General features: G+C 45.5%; 1 protein-coding gene across 1 annotated transcript in view; it reads left to right on the top strand.

Annotated features, from left to right (window-relative positions):
- Positions 1-461: 461 nt before the first annotated feature.
- Positions 462-20,605, top strand: part of LOC311131028 (uncharacterized protein) — a gene marked incomplete at both ends in the record, with an annotated part of 129,038 nt that continues 108,894 nt past the window's right edge. Inside the window, one exon of the mRNA XM_084163853.1 lies at positions 462-534. Within this exon, the coding sequence (XP_084019979.1) occupies positions 462-534 (73 nt within the window). The remainder of the gene's footprint in view (positions 535-20,605) is intronic.

Here is a 20,605-nt window from a genome sequence, read left to right as displayed (position 1 = left end):
AAGCCTACCATTGACTATGTACATACCCAGTGTGCGACAGAGATGCAGGAGTTGTGACCCGTTTTTGTTGGTTATGTTGTCGTAGTTGTGCCTAGGGGGGCAAATGGGGGAGGGAATGCTGTCACCTCCAGGTAGGTGTTTGTCCCCCTGTATGCTGAGGGTGTCAGGTTCTTGTCCAGTTCTGGCATTTAGGTCGCCACAGACTAGTACATGTCACTGGGTCTGGAAAATATTGATTTCCCCCTCCAGGATGGAGAAGCTGTCTTCATTAAAGTATGGGGATTCTAGTGGGGGGATATAGGTAGCACACAGGAGGAAATTTTTCTCTGTTGAGATAATTTCCTTTTGAATTTCTAGCCAAATGTAAAATGTTCCTGTTTTGATTAATTTCATAGAGTGAGTTAGGTCTGCTCTATACCAAATTAGCAGTCTCGCTCTCTCTCTCTCTCTCAGGTTCCAGGATGCTGGGTGCGGTGGTCCCTGCCTGTGGACTGCAGGCTCTGCTGACGGCACTCCTGCTCTCTCTGGGCTGTGGTAAGTTCTCCTCTCCTCGGCAATACACCGGTACCTCCCATCACTGGTTTACATGGCCATCTGTGTGTTTTAGCACCTTTGGTCCTGTAGATACAACATTAGCAACACACTACCTATCTCCTACTCTTCTGAGGGTGTTTCTGAGGAGGTCTTATGATAGCTCCAGGCTCTTAGCGGAGTCTTGGCTAGCCCTAGGTGCTCTATCCAGTGTTAGTATTCAGTCAATACTCTATGCTATCTGGCTCATTGGTCCCTGGACTCCTACGCTCTTAGAAAAAAAGGTGCTAAGTAGAACCATACAGGGTTCTTCGGTTTGTCCCAATGGGGGAACCCTTTTTGGTGCTGGGTAGAACCCTTTGCAGTTTATGGAGAAATGGCTTATCTAGAACCCTCTATGTAGGGTTCTTTAAAGAACCCCCTGTATATGGTTCGACCTAGAACCCTTTTATATATGAACGGTTCCACCAGCCTTATTAGTCTTTAAAATGTAAATACTTATAACAATACATTACATATATCATAAGGCCTTTCTTTGAGGGCTTAGTTCTACCCTAACACAGTGGTGTTAGGAATCTCCTGGTTTATAGGCCACTTAAGGCCTGCAAGTCGCATTATGCTGGCTTGCAAAGTGATGTCAAATCAAATTGATTGGAATTCCTATTGGAATCCAGCCAGAGTTAGGATATCCAACAAGTGGAATTGTTAATCACCCGCAACCTGCATTCAGAATGACTGCCAGGGTAGGGTAGATTGAATACTGAGACTACCTCAATCACCTAAACTGGAACAACCATTTAAGTAATGGGTGCAATAAATCCAATTACTAACAGATTGGATTAGTTTAGAAAACTGTATGCAGTGATGTAAAGTACTTAAGTAAAAATACTTTAAACTACTACTTAAGTTGTTTTTTTGGGTATCTGTACTTTACTTTACTATTTATATTTTTGGCAACTTTTACTTTTACTTAACTACTTTCCTAAAGAAAATAATGTACATTTTACTCCATACATTTTCCCTGCCACCCAAGAGTACTCGTTACATTTTGACAGGAAAATGGTCAAATTCACACACTTATCAAGAGAACATCCCTGGTCATCCCTACTGCCTCTGATCTGGCGGACTCACTAAACACAAATGCTTCGTTTGTAAATTATGTCTGAGTGTTGGAGTGTGCCTCTGGCTATCAGTCAATAAAAAATTAAAATACAATTATGCCGTCTGGTTTGCTTAATATAAGGAATTTGAAATGATTTATACTTTTACTTTTACTTTTGAAACTTAAGTACATTTTAGCAATTCCATTTACTTTTGATACTTAAGTATATTTAAAACCAAATACTTTGACTTTTACTCAAGTAGTATTTTACAGGGTGACTTTTACTTGAGTCATTTTCTATTAAGGTATCTTTACTTTTTTACTCAAATATGAAAATGGTGTACTTTTCCCACCACTGACTGCATGTTATTTCTCTTTGTGTCGCATTAAATGTATCAACCAATCAATGTACATGCAAAAACAGATATTAGAGTAAAAAAATATATTCTGAAAATCTCCCTGCAGTAGAGCATGTTGGGAAATATTATATATGGTTCTATGTAGAACCCTTCTTGCCATCTAAATAATCCATCTTGCCTTCCAAAGAATCATCAAAGAACCCTTTCTTCCAAAAACAGTTCTTAGGATGTTAAAGGTTCTAGGTAAAACCCTTTGCCTTACAAAGAACCCTTGTCTACCAAAAAGGGTTCTTCTGATCAAAATGGTTCTTGGTAGCACTGCCCTTTGGAGGGTTGCAGTTCATGGAGGATTGTCACACCCTGGCTCTGGGGACTCTTAAATGTTGAGCCAGGGTGTGGATTTTTCTATGTTTAGTTTTCTATGTTTTTTGTTTTAGATCGTTTAGATCTATGTTGGCCAGGGTGGTTCTCAATCAGAGGCAGCTGTAGCTCGTTGTCTCTGATTGGGGACCATACTTAGGCAGCCTGTTGGCACCAGTTAGTTTGTGGGATCTTGATCCGTAAAGGTTTGGTGTGTGTAACCTCAGGACTTCACGTTTCGTTTTGTTGTTTTGTTCGTGTGTTGTGTATCAATAAAGATGTACGCTTATCACGCTGCGCCTTGGTTCCACGAGTCATCAGTCAACGTGCGTGACAGAAGATCCCACCAAAAAAGGACCAAGCAGCGTGTCCAGGAACAGACAGCCTGGACTTGGGAGGAGATCCTGGACGGGAAGGGATCCTGGACTTGGGAAGAGATTCAGGCCGGAATGGATCGCCGTCCTTGGGAGGAGACTGTGGAGGCGCGCTACAAAGAGGAGCAGCGGCATCGCAGAGGGTACCGGCCGAGGAGGAAGCCCGAGAGACAGCCCCAATTTTTTTGGGGGGGGCTAAAAGGGTGGTTGGCGGAGACTAGAGTTAGAGCAGAGCCAACTCCCCGTACTCAGGCTAGGAAGCGTGAGACTGGGCAGGCTCCGTGTTATACGGAGCCACGTACTGTGCCGCGAGTGTTCCGGCACAGTCCTGTACGTCCGGTGCTAGCACCACGCACGTGTCGTGCTAAGATGGGCATGCAGCCAGGACGGGGTGTGCCGGCTCAACGCTCGTGGCCTCCAGTACGCCTCCTCGGTCCCGTATATCCTGCGCCAGTGCCACGTGCTGTAGCGCCAGTACGAGTGCACAGCCCTGTACGTCCTGTGCTGATGCCTCACACATATTGTGTGGAAATAGGCATTCATCCAGGACGGGTTGTGTCAGCTCTCCGCTCCAGACCTCCAGTCCGCCTCCACAGTCCGGCCCGGCCCGTTCCGGCTCCCCGCACCAAGCCAGTGGTGCGTGTTCCCAGCCCGGTCCGGCCTGTTCCTGCTCCCCGCACCAAGCCAGTGGTGCGCGTCGCCAGCCCGGTCCGGCCTGTTCCTGCTCCCCGCACCAAGCCTGTGGTGCGCGTCGTCAGGCTGGTCCGGCCCGTTCCTGCTCCCCGCACCAAGCCTGTGGTGCGCGTCATCAGCCCGGTCCGGCCTGTTCCTGTCCCTCGCACCAAGCCAGTGGTGCGCGTCGCCAGCCCGGTCCGGCCTGTTCCTGTCCCTCGCACCAAGCCAGTGGTGCGCGTCGCCAGTCCGGTCCGGCCTGTTCCTGCTCCCCGCACCAAGCCAGTGGTGCGCGTCGTCAGCCTGGTCCGGCCCGTTCCTGCTCCCCGCACCAAGCCAGTGGTGCACGTCGTCAGCCCGGTCCGGCCTGTTCCTGCTCCCCGCACCAAGCCTGTGGTGCGCGTCGTCAGCCCGGTCCGGCCCGTTCCTGCTCCCCGCACCAAGCCTGTGGTGCGCGTCGTCAGCCCGGTCCGGCCCGTTCCTGACCCCCGCGCCAAGCCAGTGGTGCGTGTGTCCAGTCCGGCACGGCCCGTGCCTGTTCCACCGGTGCCTGGTCCGGCACCGGTCAGCTGCTCCACTACGGAGTCAGAGCAATCCGCTCCACCGGAGTCCGGTCCAACTCCAGTCAGCGGATCCACACCGGAGCCAGAGAAATCCGCTCCACCGGTGTCCAGTCCAGCTCCGGCCAGCGGCTCCAGTCCGGAGCCGGTAAGGTTTGGTCCACCGTCGTCGGATCCAGCTCCAGTCAGCGGGACCAGACCAGGGGTGCAACGGGGAGGTGGAGAAAAGGTGGTGGTCACGCCCGGATCGCAGTCCGCGCCTTTGGGGGGGGGGGGGGGGGGTACTGTCACGTTCTGGCTCTGGGGACTCTTAAATGTTGAGCCAGGGTGTGGATTTTTCTATGTTTAGTTTTCTATGTTTTTTGTTCTAGATCGTTTAGATCTATGTTGGCCAGGGTGGTTCTCAATCAGAGGCAGCTGTAGCTCGTTGTCTCTGATTGGGGACCATACTTAGGCAGCCTGTTGGCACCAGTTAGTTTGTGGGATCTTGATCCGTAAAGGTTTGGTGTGTGTAACCTCAGGACTTCACGTATCGTTTCGTTTTGTTGTTTTGTTCGTGTGTTGTGTATCAATAAAGATGTACGCTTATCACGCTGTGCCTTGGTTCCACGAGTCATCAGTCAACGTGCGTGACAAGGATGGCTTAGACACACACACACACACAATTCCGTCATCCCTATAGGGCTGGGAATGTTGGCAGGCCCTCACAGCTTAGGGACGAGGGGGTTGATTCCAGTCATTTTATCTCACTATAAATACTGGAGCTGGACTTTAGTAGAGGCAAATTTTGAGGCATTTAGGGCAGGGGTCCAAATCTCCCAGCTCCATTTATCCTGCAGTTCTCAGCTCTTGAGTCCCAGTCTCTGGAAAAACAGGAACATTCGCTAATCTCCCATGCAGAGCTTTATTTAGAGTTTTTTTGCAGCATTACTTGTTAAATATTCATATGACTTGTTAATATCCACTTTGATGCTTAAAAAAACAAACTCAGCTGCATTTTGACAACTTAATACCATGCTAATACTGCTCAAATATATGGGTGTATTCATTAGTGCACACTGTAGCAAAATGGTTTGCAACAGTAAATGTTTATTGGCAACAAAAATGAGCGTCTCTTATTGTACGAGTTCAGATTGGTCCCTCCCCATTTCTGCCATTTGCTTCCATTTGGTTCCTAGTGAAAATACCCCTGGTGAGAAACTGAAGATATAGACACAGTCCTGTGTCTCAATATTGTATCCACATACCGTAAAATAAGCCCTATAGTATGTCATAGGCAGATATCTAATGTATCCTGTCTCAGTATTGAATCCACATACTGTACAATGAGCCCTATATAGTATGTCATAGGCAGACATCCAATGTGTCCTGATCTATGATTTGCCTCAGTGAATTCCAGCCTGGTCTCAGAGCAAAACGTAATATATATATATATATATATATATATATATATATATATATATATATATATATATATATATATATATATAGATATATAGATATAAGAAAAACCCTGGAATGAGTATGCGTCACGAACGTTGAGAGACGGGTCAGACCAAGGTGCAGCGTGGGGAACATGTTTATTAAATTGGATAAACACTGACAAAAACAACAAAAGGCAACGAACCGTGACGTCGGAAGGCTATGCACAAACAAGCCAAACACACCGAAACACAAACAAGATCCCACAATCCAGGCAGGAAAACTGGCTGCCTAAGTATGATCCCCAATCAGAGACAACGAGCGACAGCTCCCTCTGATTGGGAATCATACCCGGCCAAACAGAAGTATAACCACTAGACTCTAACCACAAACTAACTAGAGTTGAGGGCATGACAGTACCCCCCCCCCCCCCCCCGCGTTGCACCCCTGGACCGGTCTGGACCTCAACGCGGAGCTTCCCCTCTCAGTCCTCCCACGATGCACCGATCCCTGTCTGGACCCTGGTGTGGGAGACCCCGAACCTGGAGAGGGGCTGACTTCTGGACCCGGAGTGGAGCCGCTGACCGGAGCTGAACCAGATCCCGGTGGAGCGGACTGCTCTGGCTCCGGAGTGGAGCCGCTGACCGGAGCTGGCTTGGGCACCGGTGGAGCGGACTGCTCTGGCTCCGGAGTGGAGCAACCGACCGGAGCTGGATCAGGCACCGGTGGAGTGGACTGCTCTGGCTCCGGAGTGGAGCAACCGACCGGAGCTGGATCAGGCACCGGAGGAGCGGACTGCTCTGGCTCCGGAGTGGAGCAACCGACCGGAGCTGGATCAGGCACCGGTGGAGCTCCTCCGGGAGCCCCCACGAGTTAGGGAACAGAAACTTATCGTCGTCATCCTCCGACTCCTCAGTATAAAACTGTTCCCATTCCTGTTCCCATGGTCATAGGGACTCAAACTGGAAACCCACCGGGTGCAGTGGTCGGGTCTCTTCTCTCTCGATCCCCGACCACCCCTTTAGCCCCCCCCCCCCCAAATTGTTATTGGGGCTGCCTCTCGTGCTTCCTCATCGGCCGGCGCCGTCGGTGTCGTCGTTGCTCCTCTCTAACCCGTGCTTCCTCTGTCTGTTCCCAAGGACGGCTATCCATCCCAGCCTGGATCTCCTCACATGTCCAAGATCCCTTACCATCCAGGATCTCCTCCCATGTCCAGGATGTCTGCTCCTGGCCACGCTGCTTGGTCCTCGTTTGGTGGGATCTTCTGTCACGAACGTTGAGAGACGGATCAGACCAAGGTGCAGCGTGGTATGCAAACATGTTTATTAAACTGGATAAACACTGACAAAACAACAAAGGCAATGAACCGTGACGTCGGAAGGCTATGCACAAACAAGCCAAACACACCGAAACACAAACAAGATCCCACAACCCAGGCAACTGGCTGCCTAAGTATGATCCCCAATCAGAGACAACGAGCGACAGCTGCCTCTGATTGGGAATAATACCCAGCCAAACATAGAAGTATAACCACTAGACTCTAACCATAGATATACAACATAGAACTAAACATGCACACCCTGACCAAACTAACTAGAGTTCTAGAGGTCAGGGTGTGACAGTAGGTGTGTCCAAACTTTTGACTTTGGACACACCTACTCATTCCAGGGTTTTTCTTTATTTTACTATTTTCTACATTGTAGAATAATAGTGAAGACATCAAAACTATGAAATAGCACATATGGAATCATGTAGTAACCACAAAATTGTTAAACAAATCAAAATATATTTGAGATTCTTCAAAATAGCCACCCTTTGCCTTGACAGCTTTGCACACTCTTGGCATTCTCTCAACCAGTTTCATGAGGTAGTCACCTGGAATGCATTTCAATTAACAGGTGTTAAAAGTTAATTTGTGGAATTTCTTTCCTTCTTAATGCGTTTGAGCCAATCAGTTGTGTTGTGACAAGATACAGAAGATAGCCCTATTTGGTAAAAGACCAAGTCCATGTTATGGCAAGAACAGCTCAAATAAGCAAAGAGAAACGACAGTCCATCATTACTTTAAGACATTAAGGTCAGTCAATCCGGAAAGTTTCAAGAACTTTGAACATTTCTTCAAGAGCAGTTGCAAAAACCATCAAGCCCTATGATGAAACTGTCTCTCGTGAGGACTGCCACAGGAAAGGAAGACCCAGAGTTACCTCTGCTGCAGAGGATAAGTTCATTAGAGTTAACCTCAATTTTCAATTTTCGCCTAAAATGACATACCCAAATCTAACTGCATGTAGCTCAGAACTTGAAGCAAGGATATGCATATTCTTTGAAGTTTGTGGAAATGTGAAATTAACGTAGGAGAATATAACACATTAGATTTGGTAAAGGATAATACAAACAAAAAACATATGTTTTCTATTTATTTTTTTGTTCCATCATCTTTGAAATGCAAGAGAAAGGCCACAATATAATATTGCAGTTAAGGCAAAATTTAGATTTTGCAGTGTGTGCAAAGTTTCAGATTGATCCAGTGAAGCTTTGCAATACTGGATTATTTTGTATGAAGTCTGCTCAAATGTACCGAATTGGTCAATTGATACATTTTCAAGTACATAACTATAGAGAACATACATAAATTATATGGTAATACAAAATGTAAGTTTACACACTCCCAGGAATGTCATACATGATGGGCATTAGCTTATACACTAACTTTCACACATCTAGATGGCCGAGCGGGGTGGGTGTGGAGCCAGAGACAGCAAGGGTTCAAACTGTAGATCCCAGTTCCTACATTTGAATATAAAATTGATTTTATCAAACAAAAATATGCTACATTTTATCTCTGGGACCCATAGGATGACAAATCAGAGCAAGATTACTGAATGTAAGTACATTATTTACCTTCAGAGGTGAATGTATCAAACCAGTTGTCGTGATAAGTTTTTTGTTGATGTGCACTCTCCTCAAACAATAGCATGTTATTTTTTCATTGTAATAGCTACTGTAAATTAGACAGTGCAGTTAGATTAACAAGAATTTAAGCTTTCTGCCCATATAAGACATGTACAGTGGGGAGAACAAGTATTTGATACACTGCCGATTTTGCAGGTTTTCCTACTTACAAAGCATGTAGAGGTCTGTAATTTTTATCATAGGTACACTTCAACTATGAGAGACGGAATCTAAAACAAAAATCCAGAAAATCACATTGTATGATTTTTAAGTAATTCATTTGCATTTTATTGCATGACATAAGTATTTGATCACCTACCAACCAGTAAGAATTCCGGCTCTCACAGACCTGTTAGTTTTTGTTTAAGAAGCCCTCCTGTTCTCCACTCATTACCTGTATTAACTGCACCTGTTTGAACTCGTGTATGTCAGAGCAAAACAGTTTGAAACAGTGTATGTCAGAGCAAAAACCAAGTCATGAGGTCGAAGGAATTTTCCGTAGAGCTCCGAGACAGGATTGTGTCGAGGCACATATCTGGGGAAGGGTACAAAAAAATGTCTGCAGAATTTAAGGTCCCCAAGATCACAATGGCCTCCATCATTCTTAAATGGAAGAAGTTTGAAACCACCAAGACTCTTCCTAGAGCTGGCCGCCCAGCCAAACTGAGCAATCGGAGGAGAAGGGCCTTGGTCAGGGAGGTGACCAAGAACCCGTTGGTCACTCTGACAGAGTTCCAGAGGTCCTCTGTGGAGATGGGAGAATCTTCCAGAAGGACAACCATCTCTGCAGAACTCCACCAATCAGGCCTTTATGAGTTGCCGGACGGAAGCTACTCCTCAGTAAAAGGCACATGACAGACCGCTTGGAGTTTGCCAAAAGGAACCTAAAGGACCTTCAGACCATGAGAAACAAGATTATCTGGTCTGATGAAACCAAGATTGAACTCTTTGGCCTGAATGCCAAGCGTCATGTCTGGAGGAAACCTGGCACCATCTCTACTGTGAAGCATGGTGGTGGCAGCATCATGCTGTGGGGATGTTTTTCAGCGGCAGGGACTGGGAGACTAGTCAGGATCGAGGGAAAGATGAATGGAGCAAAGTACAGAGAGATCCTTGATGAAAACCTGCTCCAGAGCGCTCGGGACCTCAGACTGGGGCGAAGGTTCACCTTCCAACAGGACAACAACCCTAAGCACACAGCCAAGGCAATGCATGAGTGGCTTCGGGACAAGTCTCTGAATGTCCTTGAGTGGCCCAGCCAGATCCCAGACTTGAACCTGATCGAACATCTCTGGAGAGACCTGAAAATAGCTGTGCAGCTACGCTGCCCATCCAACCTGACAGAGAAACTCCCCAAAAACAGGTGTGCCAAGCTTGTAGCATCATACCCAAGAAGACTCGAGGCTGTATTCGCTGCCAAAGGTGATTATACAAAGTACTGAGTAAAGGGTCTGAATACTTATGTAAATGTGATATTTCCATTTAAAAACAAATACAAAATTGCAAAAAAATCTAAAAACCTGTTTTTGCTTTGTCATTCAAATCATAGCAATTTTTATTGGTCACATACACATATTTAGCAGATGTTATTGCGGGTGTAGAGAAATGCTTGTGTTCCTAGCTCCAACAGTGCAGTAGTATCTAACAATGAACAACAATACACACATCTAAAAGTAAAAGAATGGAATTAAGAAATGCATAAATACTAGGACAAGCAATGTTGGAGTGGCATTGACTAAATACAGTAGAATAGAATACAGTATATACATATGAGATGAGTAAAGCAGTATGTAAACATTATTCAAGTGACTAGTGTTCCATTATTAAAATGGCCAGTGATTCCATGTCTATGTATAAAGGGCATCAGCCTCTAAGGTGCAGGGTATTGTGTGTAGATTGATGAGGGGAAAAAAACGATTTATTCCATTTTAGAATAAGGCTGTAACGTACCAAAATGTGGAAAAAGTCAAGGGGTCTGAATACTTTTAGAAATCACTGTACGTATCAGTGGGGATTGAGAAGTGCGTATACGCAATGTCCACTGAAAAATAAGTGGGTATACTGCGCATACACTCCACTCCACTACTGTATATAATTGGTTTGTATGTGTGGGGCTTTATCTGAAATTGTTCTTTACAGAGTCAAGTATATTTGTCCAGGCCTCAATTGTTCCTTCACTAACAACATTATTTCTCGCTGTTGATCATTCTAATGTTATAACTTCTAATAGTAACTGGATCCACTGGTTAAATGGGACAGAGTAAGGAGGCTGCAGCAGTGCTGCCTGCTAGGAGTAATCTTCTCTGATTGATTGAGATATTAATTATGTAATATAGTAGATGGAAAGCATTGACTATATAAATTCATGCACTTCTAAATGAATTTTGTAACTTTTCCCCAGAAGTATTTCACCTTTTACTGCAGTGGGCTAAATCAGGGTCACACAGAGTGATTCTTGGTAGTCTTAAACAAATCTACTTTGAAACAAAAGTATACACCTCACGTACATGGTTATGGTCTTAAAAAAAAGAAGACACCTGTATCATGTCAGATATAGAGTTGAAATGTATTACATTTTGAGTTTGCATCACATTATTACACTTTATATACATCACAGAAGACTGAAATATAACAAAACTGTTTGACATAGAAACACCGAATTTTCATCATGTTTTTTGAAATAATCTTTATTAATGATGAAATGATGAAATATATTATCATTCAACCCATGGAGCCTTTTGGTCATTGACTGCAGGAAAGGGCTACCTGCAGGGTACTCATACATCATGTGAAGGAATGTGCCTACCTGATTTAAGGCGTCAACATTATTCAGTTCGGCTGGTGCCTAGCCAAACTCGGCTAGGTGAAACTCGGCTAGTGTGCTCGTATACTCCCTTAAAAGATCTTCGCTTGAAAAATGAGAAAAAATTGGCAATAGTACTGTTTGTACATTTTGAGATGCAATAGGTAGTATACTAAGATGTTTGGTGCAGTATTTCTGAAGTGAAAAAATTTGCATGAAAACGATTTGTCTCTCGTTGAATGACAACAAACACTTCATTGAAGAATCCCTACTGTAACATATCATACTAATTTGAGTGTCCCGGATTTAGTAAAATATAGTACTTTTTAAAGTATTAAAATATAATACTATCCGTACCAAAGTTTTAATTGTATTTCCACGCACTAGCATTTCGCCCCATCATACACAGAGCTCTGTGATGAATCACTGATGAAGGGGTGTAGACTTCAGCTTCTGACTTTGGATTGCCGCGAGAAAAAATGTAGTGTGCACGAACAACCGAAAAAACCTTTGCCGAAGACCAAAATGAACAAAAACGTCACAAAATGTTGTCATAATATATGCACGAACTGTTCCGAACTATTTAGGCTGAGAAGCATGCGGATGCCTTGGGAGTTGGAGTCAATATCATCGTAAAACGTCTCCTTGGTGTTAAATACAGTCTGTGAATGAACTTAAAATGTATAAGTTGATTACGGGATGCCAAGGTCATATTTTTCCCTATTCAGTTCCAGTTAAAGGGTTGTTCAGATGCCATTAGATCTGTGGACCAAACTTTTTTAATGGCTAGCTCAGAATATGAGCTTTCCAAAAGTTGTTTATATATTATAAAGGTCAGTCCTTTCGGGAACCCAGATAATTGATTTATAAATCCCATCATTGAATGGTTTGGTAGTTGGGTTTCCCAAGGGACTCCATAGGCCAGCATAGCTGACCTAAATTGTAAATATAGAAAAAAGGAGTTGCCTGGTAATGTGTATGTATCTTTCAAATTTTGGAATGTTCTCAAACCATTTATGTCCATGATATCTGTAAGGGTACGGATTCCACATTTGGACCATTGAGGGGATGCAAAAGGCCGCCCTCCAGATCGCAAGCCATTATTGTGAAACATTGGAGTATGGGCCATTTTCATTCCCAGTTACATTGTTTTACAATTTTGCGCCAAATAGAAATTGTGTGTGCAATAATAGTACCAAAGCGTAGTTTACATTGTTGAAGGGATATATTAGTGAAGACCACCTCTTCCAGGGCATTAGGAGACACCATATTGCTCTCTATACTCAGGCAGGGGGCAAAATAATCATGTCTAAACCAATTTAGGATGGGGCAAAATGCTAGACAAACCATAAAACAGGCAATGCGTCAATACAGGACTAAGATCGAATCATACTACACTGGCTTTGACGCTGTGGCAGGGCTTGCAAACTATCACAGATTACAAAGGGAAATCCAGGTGAGAGCTGCCAAGTAACATGAGCCTACCAGACGAGCTAAATGCCTTATATGCTCGCTTCAAGGCAAGCAACACTCAACCATGTGTGACAGCACCAGCTGTTACGGATGACTGTATGATCATACTCTCTGTAGCCGATGTGAGAAAGGTTACAGACGGATTACCAGGATGCGTACTCAGAGCATGCGCTGACCACCTGGCAAGTGTCTTCACTGACATGTTCAACCTCTCCCTGACCCAGTCTGTAATACCTACATGTTTCAAGCAAACCACCATAGTCCCTGTGCCCAATAACGCCAAGGTAACTTGTCTAAATGACTACAGCCCCGTAGCACTCACATCTGTAGCTTTGAAAGGCTGGTCATGGCTCACATCAATGCCATCATCCCAGAAACCCTGGACCCACTCCAATTCACATACCGCCCCAACAGATCCACAGATGACGCAATCTCTATTGCACTCCACACTGCCCTTTCCCACCTGGACAAAGGAACACCTACATGAGAATGCTGTTCATTGACTACAGCTCAGCGTTCAACACCATAGTGCCCTCCAAGTTCATCACTAAGCTAAGGACTCTGGGACCAAACAACTCCCTCTGCAACTGAATCCTGGACTTCCTGACAGTCCGCCCCCAGGTGGTGAGCGTGGGCAACAACACATCCACCACGCTGGCCCTCAACAAGGGGGCCTCTCAGGGGTCCGTGCTCAGTGTGGTGCCAGGACAACAACCTCTCCCTGAACGTGGGCAAGACAAATGAGCTTATCGTGGACTAAAGGAAATGGAGGGCCGAACACACCGATATTCACATCGACAGGGCTGTAGTGGAGCGGGTCGAGAGCTTCAAGTTCTCGGGGTCCACATCACTAAGGACCTATCATGGTCTAAACACACCAACACAGTCGTGAAGAGGGCACGACAACGCCTCTTCCCCTTCAGGAGGCTGAAAGGATTTGGCATGGGCCCTCGGATCCTCAGAAACGTATACAGCTGCACCATTGAGAGCCTCTTGACTGGCTGCATCACTGCTTTGTATGGCAACTGCTCGGCATCTGACCGCAAGGAGCTACAGAGGGTGGTGTGTACGGCCCCAGTACATCACTGGGGCTGAACTCAAAGACTCCAGCCACCCAAGTCATAGACTGTTCTCTCTGCTACCGCACGGCAAGCGTTACTGGAGCACCAAGTGGCTACCTGGACTATTTACATTGGCCCCTTTATTATTTATTGTTGTATCTTAATTTTTTTGCACTGACTCTCTTGCACTGGCTCACTAGACTCTACCCACAGACTCACACATACTACATTGACTCTCCAACACATACACACTGTCACACCCTGGTTCTGGGGACTCTATATGTTGAGCCAGGGTGTGTAGATTCTATGTGTTTTGTGTTCTATGTTATGTATCTAGTTGTTCTATTTCTATGTTGGCCAGAGTGGTTCTCAATCAGAGGCAACGAGTGTCAGCTGTTGCTGGTTGTCTCTGATTGGGAACCACATTTACACAGGCTGTTTTCCCACAGTAGTTGTGGGATCTTGTTCCGTGTTGGTTGTGTTATACCTAGGACGTCACGTTATCGTTTGTTGTTTTGTTCGGGTGATTACTCTATTAAATAAAATATGTTCACCTTCAACGCTGCACCTTGGTCCTCCTCCTTCGACGATCGTGACACACACACACACTACATACGCTCACACACACACACACACACACAAAACACACACACATGCATATTGACGCCACACACACACACACTCACACAGACACACTTCACATACGCTGCTGCTACTCTGTTTATTATATATCCTGATTGCCTAGTCACTTTTACCCCTACCCACATGTACATACTGTATTACCTCAATTACCTCAACTACCTCGTACCCTGCACATTGACTCGGTACTGGTACTCCTTGTATATAGCCTCGTTATTGTTTTTATTGTGTTACTATTTCCTTTTTTATTTCTCAAATATTTGTCTTACTTTTTAACTCTGCATTGTTGGGAATGGGCTCGTAAGTAAGCATTTCAAGGTAAGTCTACACCTGTTGTATTCGGCGCATTGTGTGAAGTTACATATCATACTAAATGGAGTGGCATCGATTTTAGTCAAATATAATATGTTTTGCTCTATGACCGGATGTGAATTCCTGAGTGCTATGCTGTGTGTCAGTGTGTCAGAGCTGTCCCTGCTCATTACAACAAGAGCAGTCATTTGGCAGGACAATTTAGTCCTCCACCATCATCACTCTTAAGTCAGGCAATCGTTTGGAAGATGCCTGGGTAAGGTCTTTTTTACCCTCTGACTATGTGTCAGTGCGTGTTTCTCTCATTCTCCTTGAGAACACTTTGGCAGGTCTGACATCATGAGCTGTCAGGGATTAGAGTGTCTCCCTGCAGACAACAGCTGATCCTGGACCAGTCCTACTCAGAGAGTCTTATCTGGCCAGTGCAGGGGTCTGCAGGGGCTGGAGTAGCCATGTACACACACTCACAGCCCCTACATGAGAGACCCAGGACAGTGGTAAAACAGTGGCATACACACACACACACACACACACACACACACAAGCATATACACACACACACTGCACACACACACCCATGCATTATCCAGAGTGCAGGGTCTGGAAGGGTCTCCTGGTAGGACTGCATCCACAGTCCTACCAGGAGGGAACCCAGACCAAAGCGCCTCTGTGCTCCCTCCATGCCCCCTGTGCCCGCCTGTCTCCCTGCTCCGTCTGCTGCCATCTGCACACCATTGTTCTGCCTTATGTCAAGATAAACAGCAGAGCATTGTGAGGCCTGAGGAACACCAAGGCTTGTGGGCCTGTGACTCAGCAAGCTACTCCCTCAGCACGAGAGACGTGACTGAAGCAGATTGAGTGTTTTTGTGTGTGTGTGTGTACATAGGTGTAATGGCAGTTATTGTAGTTGTAATAGCCTGCATGTTATGTATCCCAAGAAGCTCAGCAGTCACACATAGCATAAGCACAATAAAGTACCTCCCTCGGGTCATATGCCCAATTTCTTACTAACACGCATTAGCCTCTATGTCTGTCGTGCAAAAATATGCATTCTGCCCCACCCCCTTTTCTAACTTCCTCCTTTTCAGGTGAGTGAATATGGAAATGGGTGATGGAGGGAGACAGAGGGAGGCAGGGGGCAGTGGGCACAGATGGGTGGCTGGCATGAAAAGCTCCTCTGGTGAATGTGTTTGTTCGACGGGTCAGAGATGAGGACGGGGGGACGTGGGGAACTGGGCCCTGTGCCATTTCATATAAATGTATCATTACGCCACACAGGGCGCGGGCATTTGTCACGCCAGCAGCTTCCGAGTGGCACTAAACCGACATGTGGCTGGATGGGACAGGGCTGGGACAGGTCACAGACGCAGGCCCCTATCGCCGGGCATGGTTATTATTCATAGCTAGAGGAGGGGGGAGAGGAGAAGAGGAAGGAGGAGGGGATTGGGTCCCAGAGAGAAGATTTTATGCGAGAGAGTACCAGCATGTGGGAGGCCCACTGTGCACTTGCTACAACACAAACACACACACACACACACATACACACACACACACACACACATACACACACACACACACACACACACACACAGTAGTTTAATCTACTGTCAGGTGGGCAGCTCTGACTGCAGGAGAGGTAGCAGGCCGGAGGAGTGGGGTGGAGGGATGAAGGAGTGGAGCGGAGGGGGTAGAGAGGCGGTGGTGTTCTGTCAAAAAGCGACTCCCCCTTATTCCATTTAGATTACAAACCTACAGACGTTTATTGTCATGATTCTTGCCCTGCAGGCAGAACTGAGCGATTTTACACTAGTTGGGCCAGCTGCAAAGTCAGAATTGGCTGAATTGTAAAAATTCTAAACTGTGCTTTTTGGTCTTAATTTAAGGTTAGGGTAGGGGAGTGTGGTTTAGGTTAGGGTTAGGTTTATAATCTGATTTTGTGGCTGTGCCAGTTGGGGACCACTCTGAAGAGCTGCCTCCAGGGCAAGATTCATGACAATAAATTCCAACCTGCATTGAAAGACAGAGGATGTGTTTTCCCCTAAAACCCCACCTCCAGGTCTCAGCTTGTGGTGTCTCTGTTGCCATGGTTATCATTAGGGCTGGTTTGGGGGAGTTAGCATCTGCAAGATAACACCTTCAACACCCCCCCCCCCCTCTCTCTCTCTTTTCTTTCTCTCTGTATCTCTCTTTTTTTCTTTCTTTCTCTCTCTATCTATCTGTCTCGCTCTTTTTCTCTCACTCTCTTTCCCTCTCTCTTGTATGCCTATTGTTCTCTCTTTCCTTAGAAGAGCATGATGAGGGTTGTTCAAGTACTTGTCCCTGTATGTATTGTAGATAGACCCAGGCGTTTATATAAAAAAGAAACGGATAAACAGTTTTGTTAGCACATTCTAAATAAGAACTTGTGGCAGTCTCTATCACACAACAGTTCATGGTAAGCAACATTAAAGATTTAAAAAGGTACTCGCACTCAAACCAAGCCGAGTGTGACGAGTACTGAGGATACGAAGTGGTAGGACGCAGGAATCAACAATGTAAAGGTTTACTTAACACTGAGCAAGAGAACAACAACGAGCGAGTACACGACATGACACTAACAATCACACACAACACAACACTGAACAGTCCAGGGCTATATAGGGGTGGTGATGAGATGATAAGGTGCAGGTGCGCTGGAGGTGATTAGGGTGCGTTGGGTTTCCATTCCGGTGTTGCCGAGGTGGTGCGCTCAGACCGGTGACTCAGTAGACCGGCGAATCAGAGCGCCGGAGGGGAGCAACGGGAGGAGACGTGACACCGAGATGCAAAGATAATATACTTAATTTAATCCATGGTCGAAAGAATACAAAGGGTGAGAGTGCAAAGTGCTAAAAATAAAACAAAAAAGAGCATAAGGTTCAGCCTTATGCCTTCATAAGTGTTGTACAAAAGTGTGAGAGTACCTTTTGAACTCTCTCTATTTTATATCCTACACACCGGTCACCTTTCCTTTTAGCCAGAGTGCAAACTCTCATACAGGCCCTCCAGTTACCCCTAGAATAACTCTAACATCGTTTTCATCCTGACAAACTGCTCTTGAGCAAAACTTCCTGTGATCTCGACACCTGACAGAGAGAGAGAGAGAGAAAGCTCAGACAGAAGATGTTTCTTGATTTATGACAAAGCAAACACCGGACACATCGTTAGTCAATGCCAATGATGCACTTGATCAGTTCAGAGCCGTGTTGCTGGTCTAATAGAGACAATGGGGCCTTTATCATTGAGAAGCTCGTTACAGGTAAGACCTGGCGGAGAGGGAGAGAAAAGAGAGATGTCGGCCATTGTGCACTTATGACTGTGGAAGAATGCATTAACAGCCTCTCTCTGCTCGAGGCAGATAAAGGCTTCTTTCTGCCTCCAGTTGATAATTTCCTGCCGCTCAAAAAAATGAAGATGACAAATGTGACCAAGTTGACAATCACAGATCAGAAAGTCATGTTGTGTGATTCAGCACAAGAAGAGAGACCGAGAGACATGTTCCTCTCTCCCTGTCTCTCCGCCTCATGCTCTCGTTCGCTCTTGCGCTCTCTTCGCTCAGTCCTCTTTTGCCTCGCCTCTTCCCTCGCTCCTCTCCTCCACAGGTTAGGCAGTCTATGATTGGGCCTCATTTAGATGAAAAAGTCAAATGAAAAACAGGCGGATTTCCAAACAAAGGAGGGTCTCAAAGGGGTTCTGCTTGTAAAAACATTTCCATCTAAATGCAGATTTGGTATATCTACTGCGATGGGGCCACAGCGCTTACATTCATTATTTAACCATGTAGGAATAGAGACATTTTTTATCGCTTTCCTTTGCTTTAAGCAGACATTTGGATTTTTAAGAAGTGTATCTGCATTTGGATTTCGTGTCACAAATTGTTGCGGTCGGGGTAGAAACTAAATACAATCTGGGTAAGGGAAGAGAAACAAAGAAACACATTTGTACAAAACGAAGTTGACAGAAAGAGAACAGTGGTTACAACTTAACTTAATTCACTGCACATTTGTTTGGGTGCTGTGGGGACACGGGCAACACAATGGTAATGGCCAAGTGGAAAGTGGAACAGGGTTTGGCAAACACTGTCATGCCTCATGATTATACAGCTGGAGCATTATCGGTGCTTCTCAGCTTAAACATACGTTTGGCTGTATTACATTTACCCCAGCTATAGGCGAGGTGGCCCAGAAATTGCAACGCGATAGTCCTTGGGGACAGTGTGTGTATGTGTGTGCAGTAAACACACTGATGAGTGCCACTTCCCTGTGGGAGGTAGAGGAAAGGGAGGAGAAGAGCGTGTATGTGTGTCCCCTCAGGCCTGCTGACTCACTCCACTGAGCCTGAGAGAACCAACATTTCCCCATCTCTGCCTCTTATGCTGCCAGAGTAGAGACACTTTATACAGTGGGGGAAAAAGTGTTTAGTCAGCCACCAATTGTGCAAGTTCTCCCACTTAAAAAGATGAGAGGCCTGTAATTTTCATCATAGGTACACGTCAACTATGACAGACAAAATGAGAAAAAAAATCCAGAAAATCACATTGTAGGATTTTTTATGAATTTATTTGCAAATTATGGTGGAAAATAGGTATTTGGTCAATAACAAAAGTTTCTCAATACTTTGTTATATACCCTTTGTTGGCAATGACACAGGTCAAACGTTTTCTGTAAGTCTTCACAAGGTTTTCACACACTGTTGCTGGTATTTTGGCCCATTCCTCCATGCAGATCTCCTCTAGAGCAGTGATGTTTTGGGGCTGTCGCTGGGCAACACGGACTTTCAACTCCCTCCAAAGATTTTCTATGGGGTTGAGATCTGGAGACTGGCTAGGCCACTCCAGGACCTTGAAATGCTTCTTACGAAGCCACTCCTTCGTTGCCCGGGCGGTGTGTTTGGGATCATTGTCATGCTGAAAGACCCAGCCACGTTTCATCTTCAATGCCCTTGCTGATGGAAGGAGGTTTTCACTCAAAATCTCACGATACATAGCCCCATTCATTCTTTTCTTTACACGGATCAGTCGTCCTGGTCCCTTTTGCAGAAAAACAGCCCCAAAGCATGATGTTTCCACCCCCATGCTTCACAGTAGGTATGGTGTTCCTTGGATGCAACTCAGCATTCTTTGTCCTCCAAACACGACGAGTTGAGTTTTTACCAAAAAGTTCTATTTTGGTTTCATCTGACCATATGACATTCTCCCAATCCTCTTCTGGATCATCCAAATGCACTCTAGCAATCTTCAGACGGGCCTGGACATATACTGGCTTAAGCAGGGAGACACGTCTGGCACTGCGGATTTGAGTCCCTGGCGGCGTAGTGTGTTACTGATGGTAGGCTTTGTTACTTTGGTCCCAGCTCTCTGCAGGTCATTCACTAGGTCCCCCTTTTTACTGCGTTACTCCCCTCTGTGGAAAGAGGAAATTGGGCTGCTGCTACCAAATGAACAAAGTTCAGAAGTGCCACCATTTTCCCTGACAGACTGAAGCACATTACATTCTGTACTCAGAATGTGGACGGTCTCATATGTAACACGGAGAAACTGTACCTACCGGAACATTCTGTCTCAGGAACCGAGAATGACCCATATGACACTCCTGATATGGTCAATTGTCTTCAGTGCCACAGAAATCTCTGGAAATTCCTTGTAACCTTGTTGACTTCGTAACATACTGGTAATCAAATCTGTCTCATAATAGATATGGTTTAAAGCCCCTTCTGCAGCACACAGCCACACAAAGATGGTCAGTATAAAACCTGTAGTTCACAAAGTTCTGTTTCCATCTTGAGCTCGTGTTGATATTTCCTAGCCCCATTAAACGCCCCTCTTTGAAAAGAGATGGCCATGTTTTCCTCACAGGTCACAGCTCTTTAGGCAGGCGGAGCATCACTTGAGTGTGCTGAAAGAAAAAGGCCTTTTTAAACATGAATCACCTTTCATGCCGTCGGATGCAGCGCCAGCGACACAGTTTA

This window comes from Coregonus lavaretus (assembly GCF_964263955.1).
Source record: "Coregonus lavaretus genome assembly, chromosome: 6".
NCBI classification, from domain to species: domain Eukaryota; kingdom Metazoa; phylum Chordata; class Actinopteri; order Salmoniformes; family Salmonidae; genus Coregonus; species Coregonus lavaretus.
This window is presented reverse-complemented; position numbering and strand designations above follow the sequence as displayed.